At 39.1% G+C, this 24,493-nt stretch overlaps 1 protein-coding gene across 5 annotated transcripts in view; it reads left to right on the top strand.

Moving 5' to 3' along the window:
- The window catches only part of fktn (fukutin), a 68,997-nt gene extending 46,782 nt beyond the window's left edge, over positions 1 to 22,215 (top strand). For 4 of the 5 annotated variants that reach the window (XM_051689610.1, XM_051689618.1, XM_051689595.1 and 1 more), the window contains exons 7-10: positions 503 to 632; positions 18,543 to 18,676; positions 21,330 to 21,454; positions 21,620 to 22,215. In XM_051689610.1, the coding sequence (XP_051545570.1) occupies positions 503 to 632; positions 18,543 to 18,676; positions 21,330 to 21,454; positions 21,620 to 21,833 (603 nt within the window). In that variant the 3' untranslated portion in view covers positions 21,834 to 22,215. The remainder of the gene's footprint in view (positions 1 to 502; positions 633 to 18,542; positions 18,677 to 21,329; positions 21,455 to 21,619) is intronic. The other variant, XM_051689626.1, reaches the window with a different exon arrangement.
- The last annotated feature ends 2,278 nt before the right edge of the window (positions 22,216 to 24,493 follow it).

Raw genomic sequence — 24,493 nt, 5'->3', positions numbered from 1 at the left:
ACCTATCTGCATTTGTGATTGAAGTGTAAGTACTTGAAACTGTTTAAAGGAATAGTTCACCCAGAAATGAAAATTCTCTCATTATTTACTTACCCTGATCCAGATGTATATGACTGTCTTTCTTCAGCAGAACACAAATTAAGATTTTTAGAACAATGTTGAAGCTCTGTAGGTCCTTATAATGTAAGTAAACAGGTGCCATCAGGCTGCTGGCTATATGATGGTCCATAAAGCATAAAAGTAATCCACATGACTCCAGTCGATCAATTATTTTTGATAGTTCTGATCCTCATTGAAAAAACAAAAACAAAAAAAAAACCAGACATTTTTCAAAATAAATTGCACAGAAGAAGGAAAGACACTGGTTTTAAACAGCACGAGGGTGAGTAAATGATGAGAATTATTATTTTTGGGTGAGCTATTCCATGGGACTGATTGAAATTTAAGCATTACATGTCTATAGGGCTTTGTCACTTATCAGTGTCCAAATCATTATGTGCAGCTCTACCCAGACGATACCTCTCTAGAGGCGATGAACTTCAGGATGAGGGCAAAAAGTCTTATTCACCTTGCTTCTAAAGTCCTCTCTGTACTTGGGGTCCCTTTTTGGCTGAGCAGTGGAACATGTCTTGGTGAGAAACTCTGTAAAGATGAAAATTCTCAATCATTAAACTAAGTTCCTAAACTAAATTCCTAGTTTGAGAAGCATGTCTAGTCTTAGTGTAAAGTCTAAAATCAGTTTCTGCATTTGCAGGTCAGAGATTCCATCAGCAGGTGGTAATAAAGTCCATGTCCCACCTTTGAATATAAAGTGGAACATCAAATAATGTCCCCTGACAATCACTTTTGTAGCTGTTCTATGAAACAAAAATTATGAGATTTGTGTTAAACTTTCTAGAGGTTGTCATGGAAATTCTAAATCTGACTTGAGTCCCTCATTGGCAGGGTTTGAAATTAACACCCACCAACCTGCCAAATGGGGCAAAAATCGGCAGTGGCGGGTAACTCCGTCACTCTTACCAGCCACTTTGAACTGTACTTTTCAGGGTTTTTCCTGTATTCAAAATTCTACGAAGGTTGGGTAACTCTGAGCAGCTGCCGAAGCAAATTTAATGGTATTCAAGCCTCTCATAACTTATACATGCATCTGTGTGGTGCAAATTAATTGTGTTACTGCCGCAGCGCACATTATGTGGGGTGCCCACTAATGCGTGATGAGCGAAGTGAAGCGAGCATTCTGTAATTCATTCAATGGGAGCCGAGCGAGGTGGATTCTCATCAGAATGAATTGAAATCAGTGGACACATGCCAGTGGAAACGTACGGTCAGCGTGCTCCAGAGCGAAACTTGCGTGATTCATTTGGGCTTTACTTGATATCAGGGTGTCCGGCAGAGACAATAAAACTTGTGTGACCCATTTGAATTCTACAGAGAACATAGTATAAAGCTGTATATGGAGGAAATCAAACCCCTCAAACTGCTAGACATCCACTTCATTATAAACAGCACTGGTGAGGTAAAAAGGAAACAAATAATACACATGATCAGTTTTTAAAATACACATCATCCGAGGTCACGTGAAGCCATGCAAGAGGCAGACGTGTGAGCAACGAGCTCTGCGCACTTTGCAAAGTTTTTAATTATTTTCATGGTATAATCTGGTGAATTTTGATACACCCAGTTACACATTTGCTCTTTGATGCAAAACATGGAAAAGAAGTCAAAATCCTCTGGCTCGGGAGACATTAAAAGACACTTACGTGTTCAGGATGAAAGCCCCGACAGACCTACGGACCGGGGACTCGATTTGGATGGCGCGGCGGGAGAGGAATTCCAGCGTTAGTTGTCCAACATGTCGGTGATGTTGACGAAGATTCTTGCTGACTTGGAGGATCTCGCTGTAATACGTCGATTGATTACGGCGATGGAAACAAAATTCTCTGAGTTAGCTACAAGAGTGACTGATGTTGAAAAACGAATCGATTTTCTGGAATCTTCGGAGAGGGAATTAACCGCTAATCCACCCGCGACCAAAGTTGATCTGGAACGTATTCTTGAAAAGCTTGAAGATCTTGAGAATAGAAGCCGCAGGAATAATGTTCAAATTGTTGGAATTCCTGTGCATGAGGAGGGCAGAGATATGGTGAAATTCCTACAGGAGCTTTTCCCGAGTCTGCTCAACATAACAGGCCACAAGCTGGAAATCGAGCGAGCTCACAGAGTCCCAGCTCACAGATCTGCTGAGGGAGAGAGGCCCCAATCGATTCTGGCCAGATTTCTGAGATCATCCGATAAAGATCTTGTGTTGCGCCAGGCGAGGAGCAAAGGAAAGCTTTCTTGGAAGAACCATAATGTTTTCTTGTTCCTGGACTTTGCGAGTTCGACAAGAGAGAAACACGATCGGTTCAAGGAATGTAAGAAACTCTTGCATCAGAAAAAGATCTCGTTTGCTCTGATGTTTCCGGCCAAACTGAGAATAGAAACGAAAAATGGTCACAAAGTATTTACATGTCCAAATCAGGCAATGTCTATTATAGAATCAATGTCTGAGTAAACCATTGGAGGTTTCTCATGTGAGTGGGTCGATTCGCTGTACTTACTCTTGAGGAAGCTGGGCGTCATTTTGGTTTCTTTTTCTTTTTGCGTTGGCTCCGCCTAGCGGCCGGAGCTTGTTTTGTGAATAACATTTCTCCTTAAAGAAATGTTGCATGGAAGTTTCCGACCAGTTTGAGAGTGGACACTACGGATGACCACAAAATGTCTACATGTTCACACAAAGGATGACTTTTATGAAGTTGACGGATTATGTAAGTCATGGTATATAATTTTATGTGGCCTCCGAGTGAATTGACTCGACCATCTGGGGAACCGGGATGCCGGTTTTGTTTCTTTTTGTGTTGGCTCCGCCTAGCGGCTGGAGCTTGTTCTATTGAATAACACTCCATTGGAATAGCTGTGGATTAATCTGTCCTTTCTTCGTGCTTATTCCTCCTGCTGGCTGTAATTTGTTTTGTTGAGTTTTTTTTACGAGACATTGGAATGATTACGTCATCCGCTGAACTCATAACAGACAGCTCACTGAAAATATCTGATCGGTTTATATCAGCTGGAATTTGTTTTGTGGAAGACCACACCTTTGAGACAGTTCTGTGAATTAATCTACACATTCTTTGTGTTCATTCTTCCTATTTGCTGGGTTTATTTTACAAAGTATTTTCTGTTATGTAATTTTGCCTCACACATTTGTGAGGCAAAATTGAGCAATCCGATGGCAAAGTTGTCGTGGGGGCTTGTGGGCATTCATGGACCTTTTGAGTTTAGAGGGATTGACGCCGGTTGGCGCTGTCATGCGTGGTTTGATTGTTTCACTAATGGGGAATGTGGTCTGTATAATTTTGTTTTTGACACACAATTTATTTTTTCTACTATATCAAAATGTCAAATGTTAATATGAGTGTACTATCTCTCTCCACATGGAATGTAAATGGGTTGGGGCACCCCATAAAAAGAAGGAAGGTTATTACTTTTCTTAAACGTAAGAAGTATCATATAGTGTTTCTTCAAGAAACACATCTTTCCCCGCAGGAAGCTGAAAAATTTGGAAAGAAATGGGGTGGAGATTTTTTTTTTTTTTGCTGGCTCAAGTAAGAGCAAGGGAGTCATTATATTGATTAATAAACATCTACAATTCAAATGTCTCAAACAGACTAAAGATAAATTAGGAAGAGTAATTATTGTTTTAGCTGAAATTCAAGGACAAAGGTTGATTTTGGCTAATATTTACATACCTAATGCTGACGATAAGGGCTTTTTTATAGATCTTGAAGGGATGTTGCAAACCGCTGGCACCCCTCATGATATAATATTGGGAGGAGACTTGAATCTTTTGATGGACTCAGTCCTTGATCATAGTGAAGCAAAAGTGTGCAAGCCCCCTAGAGCAACATTGACGCTTCACAGGATGTGTAAAAATCTTGGTCTTACAGATATTTGGAGACTTTTGAACCCATCTGGTAGGGACTATAAATTTTTTTCATTGGTCCATAAGATTTATTCTAGAATAGATTTTTTTTTTTGTTATCCAAATCCCGCATTTCATCTGTTGTTGATTGCTCAATTGGAAACATTTATTCTTGGATCCTGCCCTGGTGAGTTTAGAGGTGATGCCACATATAGAGAAAAATAAATCATATAGTTGGTGCCTTAATGTATCCCTTCTGCAAAGTCCTGATTTCCAACAAATGTTAAAGACTGAAATCAATATTTATATGGAGACCAACTGGTCCTCAGTATCCTCTGTGGGCGTGGCTTGGGAGGAACTTTAGGCGGTTCTTAGGGGTCGGATCATACAGTATGCCTCATTCATCAAAAAATCCAAAGCACAAGAACTTATGGAGTTGGAAGGAAATATTAAAAGTGCCGAGGCAGAGCTGAAGCGCCGTATGTCAGCTGATGGCCTCAGAGAATTGACCCAATTGAAATACAGATATAAAGCAGGGAAGCTTCTGGCTAGATATATTTAAAGCAGAGAGAGTCTTTTTCTACCATTCCCTCAGTGAAATCTGCTGGTGGTGAAATTTTTACTTCAGCCATTGATATTAATAATGCTTTTAAAGAATTCTATATTGATCTTTATAGTTCCACGTCTTCGTCTACTGATGAAGATATTAGAAACTTTGTGGAACCATTAGATACTGATTCATTAAAGAATGGAAAGCTTCCTCCAACCATGACACAAGCCCGGATCAGTCTGATTCTTAAAAAGGACAAAGATCCAACGAGTGTAAAAGTTACCGTCCAATTTCTCTGATCCAACTAGATGTAAAAATATTGTCAAAAGTTTTGGCTAATCGATTAAGTAAAGTTATGACGTCACTTATACATATAGATCAGGTGGGATTTATTCAGGGCCACAGCTCTTCTGATAACATCAGGCGTCTCATCAATATCATGTGGTCAGTAGCGAATGATCAATCTCCGATCACTGCCATCTCACTTGATACCGAAAAGGCATTTGATATGGTAGAATGGGATTATCTTTTTAAGATTTTGGAAATGTACGGGTTCGGGAGTACATTTATTGGTTGGATTAAGTTACTTTATAGACACCCTGTAGCAGCGGTACAAAAAAATGGATTCATTTCAGATTATTTTACTTTGAATAGGGGCACTCGGCAGGGTTGCCCTCTTTCCCCATTATTGTTCTATCTTGCCCTGGAACCATTAGCAGCTGCAATAAGAAAGGAGGATGATTTTCCAGGGGTGATTGCAGGAGGTGTGCAGCATAAGCTTCTGCTTTACGCAGATGATATTTTATTATTTGTCTCTGAACCTACTAGATCTATGCCTTGCCTCCACAGAATTATTAATTCCTTTTCCAAGTTCTCAGGATACAAAGTCAGTTGGGCTAAATCCGAAGCTTTGGCTCTGACAGCGTACTGCCCACTAACGGCTTTTCAGCCGGGCACCTTCCAGTGGTCCAAACAGGGCATTAAGTATTTGGGGATTTTATTCCCAGCAAATTTGTCTTATTTAGTTAGTGTTAATATTGACCCTTTAATAAAAAGGTTTTTGAGCGATGTCAGCAGGTGGGCTTCATTACATTTATCGATGATTGGGAAGGTTAATGTTATTAAAATGAATTGTATTCCAAAAATTTAACTACCTGCTACAATCTCTCCCTGTAGATGTCCCCCTCTCTTATTTCAAGGAATTTGATAGCTTAGCGAAGTCCTTCATTTGGAATGGTAAACGTCCCAGATTGCATTTTAATAAGTTACATAAGCCGATAGACAAAGGAGGGCTAGGCCTACCCAAGATTTTGTTTTATTACTATGCGTTCAGTCTCAGACATTTGGCTCATTGGTCACTTCCACCTGAGAGAGCCCCTCCCTGGTTTGTTATTGAACAGGCAGTTCTTGCCCCTATTTCACCATTACAAAGCATCTCTATCAAACTAATCGGAAAAGTTAAGTTACACCCCGTTATTTCGCATTTACACTCGGTATGGACTAAAGTGTCCAGATTGTTTAAATTGAACACTTATTTAAATGCTGCCTCAAGCGTATGGCAGAACCCAAGACTGTGTATTGGCAAGTCTCCTTTCTGCTGGCCGGAGTGGATTGTGAGGGGGGTTGCTACACTCGGTGACCTATATGAAAGTAGTGTGTTGAGATCATTTGAAAACTTGGTCCAACATTTTGGGATCCCCAGACCTCAGTTTTATAGGTATTTACAACTGTGCCACCTGCATTGTACTATTTTTGGGAGTAGCACACATCCCCCTAAGGAGGCAGATGCTTTGGGAGAGGTGATTGCGGCTTTTGGAAAAGGTCATAAAAAGTCTTAAATATCTAAATAATGATACAACAAAAGTCTTAATTTTTATTTAAAGAGGTCTTAAATTTGGAACCGGAAAGGCAGGAATTGTGATATGACCTAATGTGATTATCAATCTTCAAAAGAAAACTATTTAATTAAATAAATGCATGCGCTGCGTCCCTCAAAGTGAAAATGCGGCATTGTATTTTATCCAAGCATGCGAGGGCTTGTCAGTGTTTCCAGCTGTTGCAGAGCAGTTCGCAATCATTAAGCCATATCGGAAATTTATGACAAGCGATCACTAATGATCATCTGTTGATGATAATGGTATAGTGTTGATGAAATATGACAATGTTTAATTGTTTATATTGTAATACGCTATAGATCATTGTAGGAGTGCACCTTTTATTTCTCTTATCTGTTTCAATGAGCAGCTGGAAGCAGTGAAGTGCAAACATTTCAAAATAAGAATCCCCAGTGTATTTCAAAGTTAAAGTGCATCTGGAATTTAATTACATTTGGACACTTGTAGCCTCTTTCTGGCCCTCCCCGCAGGAAGGAAAGACTAAGAATGTTAAAAACCTATTGGCAGACTAACTGGCTTTCTTTCAACACATTATCGAATCAGCACAATCCAATATCGGTCAACCTCTAATTTGTATTTATTTATATAATGGTACATAAACCAATTTTACTGTGATATATATGTGAAAAACATGTCTTGAGTATTTTAAACTTGCATATATACTACCCTGTTTTATTGATAAGCAATTTTAAGGCCATGTTGTGCCCCTGCCTAAGTAAGAGTCTGTGATACATGATTTATTTTGAGATTGTGTTGGTTTGTTTTGGTATGGGGATACGTTATTAATTTTATTTGCTCAGATCTTGAAAAAGGTCATAAGTCATACATTTGATTTTAAAAACTCTGCAGCAACCCTGTAACTCCCATAATGCTTGTTTACTTCATTCTGATTGGTTTAAAGTTTACATATTACTAAGTAAAATGTCCCTGTTTGAAATACATTACATACAACAGTAAAATGTCAATAGTGTACACTGATCAGCCACAACATTAAAACCACTGACAGGTGAAGTGAATAACATCGATTATCTCGTTACAATGCCACGTGTCAAGGGGTGGAATATATTAGGCAGCAAGTGAACAGTCAGTCCTTGAATTTCATGTGTTGGAAGCAGGAAAAATGGGCAAGTGTAAGGATCTGAGCGACTTTGACAAGAGCCAAATTGTGATGGCTAGACGACTGGGTCAAAGCATCTCCAAAACGGCAGGTCTATCGGATGTGCCGAACCAACAAGTCCGATCCATGGAGGCCCCACCTCGCAACTTACAGGACTTAAAGGATCTGCTGCTAACGTCTTGGTGCCAGATACCACAGGACACCTTCAGAGGTCTTGTGGAGTCCATTCCTCGACGGGTCAGAGCTGTTTTGGCAGCACGAGGGGGCCCTACACGATATTAGGCAGGTGGTTTTAATGTTGTGGCTGATCGATGTATATAACCCTGCAAATGTCAAAATTTGATTGATAGATGAGATAAGTGATTGATTGATTGATAAGAATGGGGGGGGGGGACTTAGGGGTGTGGTTGACCGGATGTGTGTGTTAGATAAGGTGTGACCATTGGCGACAGGATGTGTGTTTGTTGTCGATAAGGAATGTCCATTAGGATGACCGGATGTGTGTTTGTGCTAAGTTTTGACCGTTAGGATATGTGTTTGACTGATAAGTTGACAGTTTGTGGTTAACGGATGTTTTCAACCGATAAAGTTTGACTGTTTTTGATTAGCGATGTGTGTTTGTCTGATAAGTTTTGACAATTTTTGTCAAGCAAGTGGTTTAAAAGGTGTGTGTTTTCTTGAGTGTGGATAAGTCACCACATTCAGAAAATATTCTGAAGTCTGGTGACAGTGACCACTGAAATGGCTGAAGATCGACTTTTTGTATCAAAGAGATTGTGGGGTCCGAGTTTGACCAAGTTTCTCCACAATCCTAGTAGTATCAAGTATCAGTTTAATTTATCCGGTAATCGTCTGTGTATGTATGATTTTAAGCAAACAAATTGCAAAGTGAAACTGTACAACACGCATGCATGGTATGTGTGGGACGAAGACCCTTACTTGTTTTCACAGAAAAAGACTGGAATGTGTTCTACAATAAAGTCTGGATGGATTTGAATGATCATGGAGATGAACCGCTATTCATCAGCGAATGGTATTGTACAATGGTGCCTTACCATAGGTATTGTGTGGTCGGCGATCATACCCGAAAGAAACCGGAGGCTTACATATTCGTCTGCGAGAGCAAGTCTGACCTCGGTGAGTGTGTCTGTCCAGTCTCTGAGACAAAGCACAACAAGCGGTTTCAAATTAAATATTTATTTCAGTGGGAAGACCTGTCCATTATGAATGAGAAGACCTGCCCATTATGAATGAGTTCTTCTCAAAGATTCAGTGAATGTTCAAGTGGTTTGAGACGTACGATCGTTATGTTCAAGTGAAAGATAAAATGTTTCACCTCGAGATGTGTATGCGCAGTTGCACAGGAGTGCAACACGTAACCCCGCCCATCTATTACAGCAATGCCTAAAAAGGGTGCGCTCCAACCACATTCAGCCATCATGTGTCAAGACCGTGATTCAACGGCATGCGGGCCCCCCATCAGCAATGCTTGTGGTTCGTCAACTGAAACTTAGAGCCATGCAACTGCCACTTGGTTGGATAAATTCTGTACCGAACTGGGTTACCATAACTTAAGTTTCATCACTGCCTACTCCAGCACCGGTGCCATTGTGGCCGCAGCAGCAGTGGATGCAAACCATACCGGGGATGATGCTGTTGACGGCTGTATCGGTGTAACCGGCTATAAAATCATTAAAGTCATTATCAGCATTATTCCGAGTCATGCTATTCAGATTAACAATTTTTATTGATTCTCATAAATGAACACAGAAAAACAAAACATATATACACAGAATCAGTCTTAACCCCCACTATTACCCCTCCCAATCCATAACCCCACCCTGGCCCCAACAACATCCCAGTGGTCACAAATTATATAGACACACAGACAAAAAAAATAAAAAATTACATAAAAATTATATAAATAAACAAATAAAAAATATAATAAAAATAATCACCCATCCATAAATGATATATACTGTACCCTCCCCATTTCTCCACGAACCTGTTGTATTTCCCCATTTTCCTAAATTACCCATCCTCAAAGGCCACCACCCTTCCCATCTCCGAGCACCACTCCTGAAAGCAGGGTGCTCCAACCGACCTCCAGCCCCTTAAAATTATCTGTCTGGCGATCATGTCACTGGTTAAGACCTAACTCTTTATATGTCTATTTTCAATGTCAATGACTACCCCATCACCCAAAATACAGAGTCTGAGGCAAAATGATACTCAAGTGCCTAATACATCGCACACCAGACTCTGAAACTTCAGCCAAAACTCCTGAAACTCAACACCCCCCCAAAAGACATGGGTTATGTCTCCATCCTCTGATTGGCATCGACAGCAGATGGGTGTGTCTTTAAGACCAAGCCTATACAATCTAGAGGGGGTCCAATAGAATTGATGTAAAATCTTGAATTGCATAAGGTGCACCCTTGTGTTTCTAGATGCAGTCTTGACATCTTTAGAATTATAGCCCACTCTCCCTCCTCCAATTCCAAGTTTAAATTTTTCTCCAATAATCGCTTGAGAGTGGTTGAGGTTCCATCCCCCAGACTCTGAACAGGGAGTAATTCACTGATGCCTCATGACCTTTTCCAAAAGCAGTAATCACCACTCTCATAGTATCTGCATCTTTAGTGGATGAATGCTGTTCCCAAAAATAGTACAGAGCAAGTGGCACAGCTGTAGATACCTAATCTGGGGATCCCAAAATGTTGAACCAAATTTTCAAAGGATCTCAACACACTACTCTCATATAGGACACCGAGTGTTGTAACCCCCTCACAATCCACTCTGACCAGCAGAAAGGGGACTTATTGATACGTAGTTTAGGGTTCAGCCATAAGCTCGAGGCAACATTTAGATAAATATCCGAATTAAACACTCTGGACACTTTTGTACAGATACCAAGTGCAAATGCAAGATAACATTGGCAAAATAGGTGCAAAAACTTCATGTTCAATACATATCCAGGGAGGGGCTCTTTCAGGTGGAAGCGACCAATGAGCCAAATGTCTGAGACCGAAAATATAATAATAAAACAAAATCTTCGGTAGGCCTTGCCCACCTTTGTAAATCAGCCTATGCAGTTTACTGAAATGTAATCTGGGATGCTTACCGTTCCAAATGAAAGACTTTGCTATGCTCTCAAATTGCTTGAAATAAGAGAGGGGGACATCTATAGGGAGTGACTGTAACAGGTAGGAATTTTGGAATACAGTTAATTTTAATAACATTAACCTTCCCAATCATCGATAAATGTAATGGAGCCCACCTGCCCACATCGCTCAAACCTTTTTATTAAGGGGTCAAAATGATCTAACTAAATCAGACAAATTTGCTGGGAATAAAATACCCAAATACTTAATGCCCTGTTTGGGCCACTGGAAGGCGCCTGGCTGGAAAGCCGTTACTGGGCATTATGTTGTCAGAGCCAAAACTTCTGATTTAGACCAATTGACTTTGTATCCTGAGAACTTAGAAAAGGAATTAATAATTCTGTGGAGGCAAGGCAAAGATCTAGTGGGGTCAGAGACGAATAATAAAATATCATCTGCGTAAAGCAGAAGCTTATGCCATCACCCCTGGAAAATCATCCTCCTTTCTTATCGCGGTTGCTAATGGTTCCAGGGCAAGACAGAACAATAATGGGGAAAGAGGGCAACCCTGCCAGGTGCCTCTATCCAGATAAATCCGGTAAATCCATCTGGCCCTGGAGCCTTGCCTGTAGGCAGGGCCTTAATTACCTCATCAAGCTCCTCCAAGTTTATCTCAGAATCAAGAGAATTATTTGCTCAGTCATCAATTTAGGGAGTTTTAGAGGTTCCACAAAGTTTCTAATATCTTCATCAGTAGATGAAGACATGGAACTATAAAGATCTTGATAGAACTCTTTAAAAGCATTATTAATATCAATGGCTTACTTAAATATTTCACCACCAGCAGATTTCAATGAGGGGAATAGTAGAAAAAGTCTCTCTCTGCTTTATATATCTAGCCAAAAGTTTTCCTGCTTTGTCCCCCGACTCAAAATATGACTGTCTTGCCCTGAATAACCAAAACTCCACTTTCCATGACAAAATAGTATTATATCTGTATTTCAATTGGGTCAATTCTCTGAGGCCATCGGACGACATTCGGCGCTTCAGCTCTGCCTCGGCACTTTTAATATTCCCTTCCAACTCCACGAGTTCTCGTGCTTTGGATTTTTTTAATGAATGAGGCATATTGTATGATCCGGCCCCTAAGAACTGCCTTAAGTGCCTCCCAAGCCATGCCCACAGAGGATACTGAGGACCAGTCTGGAGTTTGTTTGTGTAGCAAACAACAGGTCTCCATATAAACATTGATTTCAGCCTTTAATATTTGTTGGAATTCAGGATTTTGCAAAAGGGATACATTAAAGCACCAACTATATGATTTCTTTTTCTCCATATGTGGCAACACCTCTAAACTCACCAGGGCGTGATCTGACACTAAGATGTTTCCAATTGAGCATTCAACTACAGATGAAATGAGGGACTTGGGTATATATATAAATAAAAAAATCTGTTCTAGAATAAATCTTATGTACTGATGAAAACATTGTATAGTCCCTACCAGATGGGTTCAAAAGTCGCCAAATATCTGCTTGCAACATCTCTTCAAGATCTATAAAAATGCCCTGATCATCAGCGTTAGGTGCGTAAATATTAGCCAAAATCAACCTTTGCCCCTGAATTTCTGCCAAAACAATAATGACTCTCCCTAATTTATCTTTACTCTGTTTGAGACATTTGAACTGTAGATGTTTACTTATCAATGTAATGACTTCCCAAAATTTTCAGCTTCCTGCGGGGAAAGATGCATTTCTTGAAGAAACACTATATCATATTTCTTACATTTAAGAAAAGAAATAACCTTCCTTCTTTTTATGGGGTGCCCCAACCCATTCACATTCCACGTGGAGAGAGATAATCCACTCATATTAACATTTGACATTTTGACATATTAGAAAATATAGATTGTGTGTCAAAAAAAAGATTATAAAGACCACATTCCAACATTATTTCAACAGTTAAACCCCAAACTTACCCCCGAACCAAACAAACAGAAAAAAAAACATGCACATTAACCCCGCGCAAGACAGCGGCAGCCGACGTCCATCCCTCTAAACTCAAACAGTCCATGTGCGCCTACGAGAGTCCCCGCGACAACTTTGCCGTCGGATTGCTCATGTCCGATGTTTCTATACAAATTTTGAGACAGATTTACATTACAGAAAATAATCTATAAAACAAACTCCAGCCAATAGGCAGAATAAACACAAAGAATGTGTAGATTCATTCACAAAACTGTCTCAAAAAAAAGAAGAAAAAAGAAATGTTCAGTTTCCTCGGGCAGTCAAACGAATGTTCAGTGAGCCGGCTGTTTCATAAGTGCAGCCTAATCCACATCCACAACACTGTCCCGAAGGAGTGCTGCTACACAAACAAACTCCAGCCACTAGACCAAACCAGCACAAAAAGAAACAAAAAAAGGCACCCAGCTTTCTCAGACAGTCAAGTATATGTTCAGCGAGACAAGCTCACTTGGAGGCAACGTGAGAAACACCAAATGGCTTACTCACTCCAATATTTTTATGAAGGATAGTGCTTGCTGTGGGCATGTAAATTCTCTACGTCCATCCTTAATATCTATTCTCAGTTTGGCCAGAAACATCAGAGCAAAAGCGATCTTCCATTGTAGAGTTTCTTGCATTCCCTGAATCGTTCACATTTCTCTCTTTTTGAATTCGCAAAGTCTGAGAACAAGAAAATGCTGTGGTTCTTCCAAGAAAGCTTTCCTTTACTCCTCGCCTCGCATAACACGAGATCTTTATCAGATGATCTCAGAAATTTGGCCAGAATTGATCGAGGCCTGTATCCCTCAGATGATCTCTGTGTCGGGTCTCTGAGAGCTAGCTCGATTTCCATCTTATGGCCTGTTATGTTGAGTAGACTCGGGAAGAGCTCGTCTAGGAATTTCACCAGATCTCTGCCTTCTCATGCTCAGGAATTCCAACAATTCAGACGTTGTTTTGCCGATTACGATTCTCCAAATCCTCCAGTTTTTACCAAACACGTTGCAAGTCTGTCTTGGTCGTTAGCGGATTAGCAGCTAATTCCCTCTCCGTTGACTCCAGATAATCGATCTGTTTTTCGACGTACGACAATCTTGTAACCAACTCAGAGAATTTCGTCTACATGGAAGTAATCGATCGACGTATTACAGCCAAATCCTCCAAGTCTGCAACAACCTTCATCAGCATTGCCGACACATTCATCAATTCATGCCGGATTTCTTTCAGTTCACCGTCCGAATTGAATCCGGGGCTTCTGGCCTGCTGATGCGGGGAATCAGCTTGAGCACGTAAGTGTCTCCAGAGCCCGAGGATTTTGAATTTTTTTACCTATTGTCTTCCTAGAACAGTTAAGAATCAGGGTGTAACAAATCTCACTGGTTTATGACACAAATAGCATTAAAACTAGCAAAGTGCGCAGAGCTCGCCACTCACACCACCGCTCCTCACACGGCGCCACGCGACTCTCCTGCGCGGATCATATTATTGATGGCCGAGTTCAAATCTCCTGCTTTGGTGAGTTTTTTTTATTTTTATTAATCTTGCATACTTCTGCCGTTCAATCTAATAATACCACTCATTTTAATCTGTACAATGATGCCAGCATCATTTAGTAAATTTACATTTAATGGAGAGCAATATATTGAGTCAGGGGCATGATTTTCGGAATCAACGAATCTGCTGCCGGTCGTTCACATCTTGTGTAAAACTGAATAAGGTCATCAGTTAACATGAAAACCAGTTGAACCGGAACACTGGCATGCATCATTTCATGTTGGATCTTCTCGTAGACAATTTATTCCCCTTTGCGGTCTCTCTAGTTAATTTCGGATCTCCGTAAAGACCATATCACAAGTAAAATGCTTGTTTCATCTGCGTTACCTGAATGCTTTTGATGTCTGATAATTTTGTGTTTTTTTTTTATTGTTTTTATAGAGTAAAGAAGTACTCTTTGCTGCAGACAGTAGCTACTGTTGTTGTTTGGGAAAAATGTGGCGATGAATCTTTATCCTACCCTCCGGCCCCTGATGTAATCGGTTCCTGCATTGAGACCAGCAAGCTTTTGGGGCCGGTGTCGAACCAGGTTTTAGGAACTGTTCAAGAATTCGCACCGCCCTGAACTATGTCGGTGAAAAGGGCTATTTCAGACATAATACTGAGAACTGCTGATCAGTGAGCTGCTGATGAGCATGCGTGAACCGAGGACTTGAACGATGGAGCGAAACATTTCAATCGATAGATATAAATGAATTTTACTATTAAGTATTGTGCATGCAGATTATATTTGAAGTTGTTCTGAGCTGGATCATGGTTTCTGTAAAAAAGGGTGAGTTGATTAAGACTAGTTGAATCACTTTATATGCTTTAGACACGTAGAACATCTGCGTATGTATATCATTGTCAGTATTGGGTGCTTTAGGTGCAAAACTTTAATGTAGGATTTATTGTAAGATCACTGAATGAAACACAATAAACACCCTTATTATTATAACTTAAATAGATGTAATAATGTAATATGTAATGTAATAATCAGCAATATGCGCTTACATATGGCCTTATTGAATGTGTTTGAGTGTGTATTCTACGACGCTGGCGTATTATGGTGCGTTCAAGTCCACCTGGAAAGTTCATACTTATGAGGTCAGAGATCGTACATACGATGTCATGTGCGTTCAAGTGATTTTAGTCGGAAAGAATGGACCTGTTTTGCAATTTCAGATTTATTTCTCTCTTTTTCTCATACTGGTGAAACTAAGAAGCGTTTTCAGCACCGATGCAACAAAATGAAGTGAAAGCTGCACATTAGGTGCTTTATCTAGTTTTTCTAGTCTATCTAGTCACTCTCCTGCAGCTACATATAATGATGGGACATGTAGTTTTATTGCACAAGCCTGTCACTGCACAAACCAGTTAAAATGTCTTATTTTATGGCAAGTTTTATTGTTATTCTTCATTAACAGTACAAAAATGCATACAGACTGAACTCCTTGAACTGCACGGTCAAAATCCACAAGCAAAACAGAATTATTACCCAAAACAATTTGCTTCCGCCATGATTCTTAAATTGACACGCCACCAACTCGGAAAGTCAGGGCTCAAAGAAAATCCAGTTTCCCACTAGTAATTATGACTTTGTGGTGGCGTTCATGTATGCTCAACTTGTAAATACAGTCATTCCGACATGACTTGAACGCACCATTAGCATTATGTACAGTGACGTTATTACGTGATAACTGGTTCATTGAAACGAACTGTCTGAAAAAAACAGTTTGTGGAAAAGAATCAGACTTCCCTTCACTACCAATCACAGACTGCAGCACCTCCCAAAGTCCCACAGTTTCTATAGAGCACAACAGTCTGGTTCCGGAAGTAAAAATCCCATTAATTTTTCCCATTGACAAATTGATGTTTAACAATAACTTATAAACCTTTAAAGACAGACCTACCGTGAGCTCCGAGGTTGATAATCCGTGGTATATGCTTTTGTTGAAGCCATCCGCCTGCGTTATTTCAACTTCATTGTTTAAAAATCGTGTTTAATAGCGTAACTCCAGGTGAACAATTACAGTACCCATGGTACAGCATGAAAGATCCACCAATCATAGAACCGCGGACAAGAAAGCCCACAAAATAAGACCGGAAGCGACCGCCCACTTCAGTGACGCACTCTGAATGACGCAAACGAGTCGGTCTCCCTGCACTTATATATTTCTGCATATATATTCAACAACCTAAAATTAATAGTTTTATATATTTCCATAGTTTTATATTTGATCATGTCATTCGCAGTGATTCATGGGATTGTAGTTTCATGCCCTTTTTAATTTTAAAATACTTTTTTGCCTTAAAATAGAGTCTGTAATATTGCGATTTACCTCGTAGCTGGTTGGTTTGTTTCATGCTTTACAACTCTTTAATGGAGGGTTTTTTGAAAAGTCTATGGAAGAATTGAATGGGAAAAATACTTCCGGAACCCAGACGCTGAATAAGTGGGCGGGGCACTGTAGCGCTCTATTGATTTTATTCAGCCCCGCACCTTTTTAGCGCTGCATGCTTCCGTGTTTTGTCTCTTACCTTCCGGTTTGAATTGACGCTACTGAGAAGAGCCGAGCTAAATTGATCACTTGTGGGAGCACAAAGTATTTTTTACCAAAAGTTGATGGTGTGAGTCTGCACCACCCCTTTATTACATTAAAATGCTAGTGAGGTGTTTTTGCTGTCACTGTAAGTGTTTTTTTTTCCAACACTTATGGAGGTAAATCGGACCTGGCAGATCACATTCAGACAGCTATGAACACTGCATTTTTTCATGATACACGTGTTTAATTGTCATACGTGTAATTCTGCTTATTTTTTTTAAGTTTCACCTTGTTAATAATTTGTTAAAATGTGTAGTTGAAGTTAAATTTCAAACAGTGACGGCTCGTATTATTTCATATGCATGTTCATAACATTTAAGAAAATTGCATATGTATTATTTAAAATTTATTCGCAACCCTCATTTTTAAAAGGCTTAAATGTGATTAAAATGGTCGTAAATGGAATATAAAATAAAATGTACACTTTCACATGTACTGTGCAAAAGTTTTAGGCACTTTAAGATGTTTCACAAAAACAGTTGTCTTAAGATGGTTATTTATATCTTCAGCTTTAGTGTGCAAATAGGAAATATACATTTTAGACTCCCAAACATTCCTTTTGCAAAAAGAATAGAATAGAAGAACAGGGAGCCCTGCAACAGATGGCATGGCCCCCCACAGAGCCCCCCCCCACCCCACTGAACATCGAGTCAGTTTGGGATATACATGAAGAGACAGAAATGACTGAGACATCCTAAATAAATAGAAGAACTGTGGCAAATTCTCCAAGAAGCTTAGAACATCCTATTTGCCAAAAACAAAGAAAAACTGTGTCCAGGTGTACCTAGGAGAATTGGTGCTAGTTTGAAGGCCAAGGTGGTTACACCAAATATTGAATTAGCTTTTTTATGTTCACTGGGCTTTAACTGACGTTAATTGATAAATGAAAACTATTTATTGCATTATTTTTGAAGATATCCTCACTATGCAACTTTTTTGACAAGTGCCTAAAACTTTTGCACAGTACTGTATATTTGTGTGTATGTGTGTGTATATAAATGAATAGTAACATCCTTCCCCCGTCCCGGTTTAACACAAAATCTGCTCACATTAACTATAAAGCGATGTGTGAATGACATGAGAAGATGGTCAGAGGGGTTGTACAGAGATAATTTTAATGACTTTGTGTTGTCTCTTGGAGTTTCATGAACACAGATGCATATCAGTGCGTCCACAGCGTGAAGGTAGGATCTTGTGGATTTATGAATGAAGTAATCTTATTTTAAAATCTTCCCGCTCTGCTTCCAGTTTTTATGACTTCCACTGAACACTTTAAAATACTCAACATAACTTTTGGCAACTCTAAACCTGTAAATCCACTTCACTAGCTGATTACACTTTGATATCAGCACCAAGAGATCTATATAGCAACCGCTGGACCGGAAGTTCAAAGACAAAATTTTCAAGATGGCTGCGTGCTTGTTTCTCTGGTGCATAAGGTCAATACACCCCAAAAGTATCTACCCCGTAGTAGGAGATAAAAATGCCCCAAAACGGCTTTGAGGAACTATAGTTCCTTAGGTGTGAAAGCGACAAAAGCACTAGCCCCAGGGAAAAGTACCTAAAACAGACTTTAGTTCCGCCAGTGGGAAAGGCCCTTTATTCTACTTTTCTTGTAATCATAAGTACCTGCTGCTAACTCAGCTATTCCAAATAAGAGTACCTGTGGAATTGTTTAAGATACAAATATAACACTAGATAGGTATGCTGATAATATGACAATGATGATAATAGATAATATGTATGTTAAATAACATTCTTCCTTTTTCACAGGCTGGTACAGACAGTGTAATATTATTCCCTACAGTAAAGACGTGGATCTGGGCATTTGGATTAAAGATTATCGGCATGACATCACTCAGGCATTTCAGAAGGCTGGTCTCCCTCTGAAACACAAGTTTGGTAAGGTGAGGGGTAGTTAATTACCTGTCTGGACTGTAGCTTTACTGGATACTTTTTGAGTTCATTTGAAACAATAGATCGGGATCCTCAGAAATGAGCAGATACAGGTGATCTGTATGAAGTCAGCATAGAAACGTTTGAAGCATAGAAAGCATTCGCTAAAGCAGTACCTCTTCAGCCAGACAGTTGAAGCAGCAGTGGATTGTGCTTTAAAACACCAAAAGACCAAAGTATAGAGACTGTAAGGCGGTGCCAATTTGTCTGGACTTGCTTCCTGAGAAAACATAGAACCTCTGAGAAAATCAACATAAGAACTCTCTCACATAGTTAGCATCTTTACATGAGACACCATACCCGACTGAGCAATTATTGCCTAATTGTTGTCCTTCCAAATCTGTTCCTTCTCCCACTCTCCTCTCTTCCCACAAGATGGTGCTATAATAAGCTAATTAAATTTTTTACAAATAACTCCAGAACTGTATAGGCTACAATTAAAATGGTTAGTTTCTCTGAATCCGTCGGTTCCCCCAAATCATATGGTCATATGGATTTCCATTTCCATAAGAAAACTTTTCTACCTTTTAAATGTTTTTTTTGTTGAAAAATTCAAACTCGAACTCATCCTAGACCATTTATCCTATTTGCACGAAATTTGGTCTACATCATCTACCCTCTCACATAGTTAGCATCTTTACCTGAGACACCATACCCCACTGAGCGATAATTGCCTAATTGTTGTCCTTCCACATCTGTTCCTTCTCCCACTCTCCTCTCTTCCCACTCTTTTCAGCTCAAAATCACCTCAAACTCACCTTATGCTTACATGTAAAAATAACTTTTTGTATTTACACAACAAATCAGGACTATACACATTGCAAATCATTTATAAGTTCTCAGTGTGACTGGTACTGTAGTCTCAGTTCCACAGCAGTAGACTTGGTCATAACAAAGATTTGGTATTTAGAGAAATTGTCTCTGCTGTGGGTTTCCTGGGGTCTTCAATGTAAATTACTTTCAGGATTTAGAAAGGTGTCTCCTCCTGAGTTACTGAATTCTATTCAGTTCCAAATTCCTATTGTTTACCATTTGCCGATGATGTTTATTATGTCTGAAAATTTAAGGGAAGCTTGCATAGTCTGAGAGAAAAATAGTAAATCAGATATCCCGCACAGTTGCTGTGTCGTTCTGTTGTCAGGAATGTTTCTCTGATTTGTGATATGTTTCTTCTGATCTTTTGTGAAATTGACATGTACTTTGATTGATCCAATGATGTAAAGTTTTAATCCTATCTGTCAAATAAATTGTTAATTTTGATAATCCTGGATTCTCCTTAACTCAGGGCTGCCAACTTTCACGCATTGAGCATGAGACTCACGCAATTGACACTGTTCTTGGCCCTTACAGAACAAATGTAAGAGGAGGTGCTGTTTAAAAAAATAAATGCACAGTAACTTTCATTTACTCTTCCTCTTTGGTATTGAAAACTACTGCCTTAACTGCTTTAAAAAAAAAAAAAAAAAATCTTGTATGCTCATATTTTCATAATTCCCATGAAAATTAACAAATGAAAGAGTAATGACAGAAAAATAGAATTTGTCTTAGAAATTAGTGCATTTTTCAAAATTGCTTAATGTGAACAGACCTTTCACCATCATAACATAACACCATCAAACAATATTTATACACATTCTATAATAACAAACAAAACTGTACTGTACATATTGAGATTGGAGAAAGTATATTAACAATAAAAAAATACACTTAAAATCATTCATTTTGAGATTGAATCAGTATTGGTCTCTACCACAGACAGATAGCTGACAGACCGTCCACAATCTGTGCACTAGCCACCTAATGCATTTTGCACTCACGACTGGAAAATGCTTTAAGTCAGTTTTTTATATATACATATCACATGAGGACCAACTACTCGCATCTGTAGTTTTTTTTTTTTTTTTTTTTTTTTTTTTTGTCACATACATTCATCATCGGTGAACACTTACTTATTGGTTACCTCTTTTACCTTGAGCACTCAGTTTGGCCATGAAGCCAGCTCTAGGAAGAGTCCTAGTTGTTCCAGACATCATCTATTTAAGAATTATGGAGGCCACTGTGCTCTTGGGAACCTTCAATGCAGCAGAAATTTTTGTAGCTTTCCGCAGATCTGTGCCTCGACAGACACAGTCATGCCTCCGAGATCTGCAGGCAGTCCCTTTCACCTCATGGCTTAGTTTTTTCTCTGATATGCGTTGTCTGTTGAGAGACTTTATATAGACAGGTGTGTGTGCCTTTCCAAATCATGTCCAGTCAACCCCAGGTAGACTTCAGTCAAGGTGTAGAAACATCTCAAAGATGATCAAAATAAATGGAATAGACCCAAGCTTAATTTCAAGTGTCACATCAAATGGTCTGAATTCTTATGTCAAATTGTTTTTTTTTATGCTAAAAAGTGTAGTGATGACATGATTGCATGTGAAAATAATGAGTGCTGAATTTGCTGAATTCTCCATTTTTGTAAGGGCATTTTCAGCACCCCAGTTTGTAAACTGCTGGTATATGTAAATTTGTTCTACCTAGAGAGCATGTGTTCAGTTATGGAGACAACAATTTTTGTTTTTTTAAAAACATTTTTATCGTGATTTTATTTGATTTTTTCAGGTAGAGGACAGTTTAGAGCTCTCCTTTCAGGGACCTGATTTGAAGCTGGACATTTTCTTCTTTTATGAAGACAATAATATTGTCTGGAATGGAGGCACACAGGCAAAGAGTGGCAAAAAATTCAAGTGAGTATTGAAGAGATGTTCATTAGATTGAGTTTTCTCTTAATATCAGTCATATGCTTTGAGGTATTATCATTGATTTTGGCATTATGTAGTACACAGTGAAAACATTGTCTGTGTGTTTCATCATGAAATATGTCTTCTTTTATTTGCATTGTGTCATGTCAGATATGTGTTTCCACGATTCAGTCTGTGTTGGACAGAGCTGGTGGAGCTAAAGGTGCAAGTTCCTTGCGAGACTTTGGACTATGTGATGGCCAACTACGGACCCAACTGGAATGTTCCTTTGAAGACCTGGGACTGGAAGAGCTCTCCACCCAATGTGCAGGAGAATGGGATGTGGCCTGTGAGAGAATGGGATGATGTCATCCAGGTTTACTGAGGCATCAGGGGAGTGACAGTATTTAAAAGTAATCCAATTTAAAGGTAGAGATGTAGGCCACATTGTTGTTAAAGTATTACACACTGGGCTACTACAAACTCTGTCTTAGTTCTTCTTAAATGTCCACAGACCTTGACTGTATTTGTAACACTACAGGAACGTTGACAAAAATGATTGATGAAGAGAATAAAACAGAAACATTCATGTTTGACTTCTTAAAAATAAATGACCTATCCTCTACAGAGGATACTAGTCGCATATAGGACTTACATAGTAGTTCAGAATGTGTATATGAACTGCAGCTGTACACTGTTATCATGGCTACTGATATGTGTGCTTTTATTCAATAAAAAAAGCCTTCTGTGTAATATTTAGGCTCTCATTATCGACTGATATGCTTTTGTTTAACGCTTTTATTATCGAATGATATGCTTTTTTTTTAAGGTGGATGCCAGTCTCTATAGAGGATAGTGGCTGATTATTGTGCAATTATATACAATTGAATGAAAACAGATAAGATGCACAAAAAATTGCTGAATTTAAGTGAATACTTATTTTACACAATTTACTCATAAACCGAAAACACACTGCTTCCAATTGACCGTTGGAAGATTTTGGAACTTACAAAATTTGGAATGACCACTTGTGTTAATCGGCTATTTGGGCACTGCCAAATGGCCATCAAGATGGTCATAGCAGACATATCGGCCAATCACTACTTAACACTTCTCTTTAGACTGAAAAGAGCTCAGATTTTTAAGACCTCAAGACCTTCCGATGTGTTGGATTACATAACTTGTTCCTCTTGGCTGGGCTGGACTCTAGGTGACACTATAATAAGTACTTTTACGTTTCTCTAATAACTCCAGAATCGTAAGGGCTAGAATCACAATCCTTTTTTTTTTCTCTGATTCCCTAAGGCAAACAAAATGTACCTCCAATATCTCTAATTCCATTTTTGGTTCAAAAAGTTTTGATTCAAATTCTAACAGATCCTTAAAATATTGATTTAACAAATAAAAAAAAAATGGCCGCCAGCAGCCATTCAAACTTCAGCACCTAAAAACTTAAATGGTGAATAGACAATGGTCATGAAACTTATAAACAAGCACGGTGTCTACATGAAGCTGAATATAAAATTTTGTGAGAATCGACCACAAGATGGTGCTATAATAAGCTAATTTAATTTTTTACAAATAACTCCAGAACTGTCTAGGCTACAATAAAAATGTTTAGTTTCTCTGAATCCGTCGGTTCCCCCAAATCATATGGTCATATGGATTTCCATTTCCATAAGAAAACTTTTCTACCTTTTAAATTTTTTTTTTCTACCTTTTAAAAATTCGAACTCGAACTCATCCTAGACCATTTATCCTATTCGCAAGAAATTTGGTCTACATCATCTACCCTCTCACATAGTTAGCATCTTTACCTGAGACACCATACCCCGCTGAGCAATAATTGCCTAATTGTTGTCCTTCCACATCTGTTCCTTCTCCCACTCTCCTCTCTTCCCACTCTTTTCAGCTCAAAATCACCTCAAACTCACCTTGTGCTTACATGTAAATATAACTTTTTGTATTCACACAATGAATCGGGACTATACACATTACAAATCATTTATAAGTTCTCAGTGTGACTGGTACTGTAGTCTCAGTTCCACAGCAGTAGACTTGGTCATAACAAAGATTTGGTATTTAGAGAAATTATGTCTCTGCTGTGGGTTTCCTAGGGTCTTCAATGTAAATTACTTTCAGGATTTAGAAAGGTGTCTCCTCCTGAGTTACTGAATTCTATTCAGTTCCAAATTCCTATTGTTTACCATTTGCGACAAATGACAAAACATTATAAAAATAATTTTTATTTGTTAAAGGGTCACGAAACACACCTAGCTGATCCCCAGTATTTCACACCTCAGACTGCGAAACGAATCTTGAAATGGGTGGGAAAATATGTAACTATCTGGGCGGGTATTGTGGCCGGGAAGAGGGAAAACGGAAGGGGGTCAAGAGCTACTTCCAAAAACACACACACACAACAGAGATGGCTGAACCTCACATTATGAGTGGAGATTAAAATAATATTATTGTATTCATATATTAATCATGGGACAAATGTGTGAAGAGTTAAGGTGATAGAGCAGTTTGCAAATCTGTAAAAAGATTTGGATGATTTGTTCAAACTTTTGAGAACGAAGTGAAAACAGCACTCAGAGCAGACATTACCATCAAAACCAGCACTTCTGAACATCATTGACATGGACGCCATGTGAGGAGCGGATGTGTAATCCGCGAGCTCTGTGCACTTTGACTAGTTTTTCATTATTTTTATGTAATAAACCGGTGAGATTCAATACACCATTACATAACTGTTCTTGAAGTCAACATGGCAAAGAATTCAAAATCTTCGGGGTCTGGAGATATTAAAAGACACTTACATGCTTAAGCTGATACCTCAGACAGCCCGCAGACCAGGGACTTGGTTTGGACGGTGCAGCGGGAGAAATTCAACGGCAACTGTCCAACTTGTCTGTGATGCTGATGAAAGTTGTTACTGACTTAGAGGATCTTGCTGTAATATGTCGATCGATTACTGTGATGGAAACAAAATTCTGTGAATTGGTTACAAGAATCGGGGATGTCGAGAGACGGATCAATTAT

The sequence above is a fragment of the Myxocyprinus asiaticus genome, chromosome 4 (assembly GCF_019703515.2).
Source record: "Myxocyprinus asiaticus isolate MX2 ecotype Aquarium Trade chromosome 4, UBuf_Myxa_2, whole genome shotgun sequence".
NCBI classification, from domain to species: domain Eukaryota; kingdom Metazoa; phylum Chordata; class Actinopteri; order Cypriniformes; family Catostomidae; genus Myxocyprinus; species Myxocyprinus asiaticus.
This window is presented reverse-complemented; position numbering and strand designations above follow the sequence as displayed.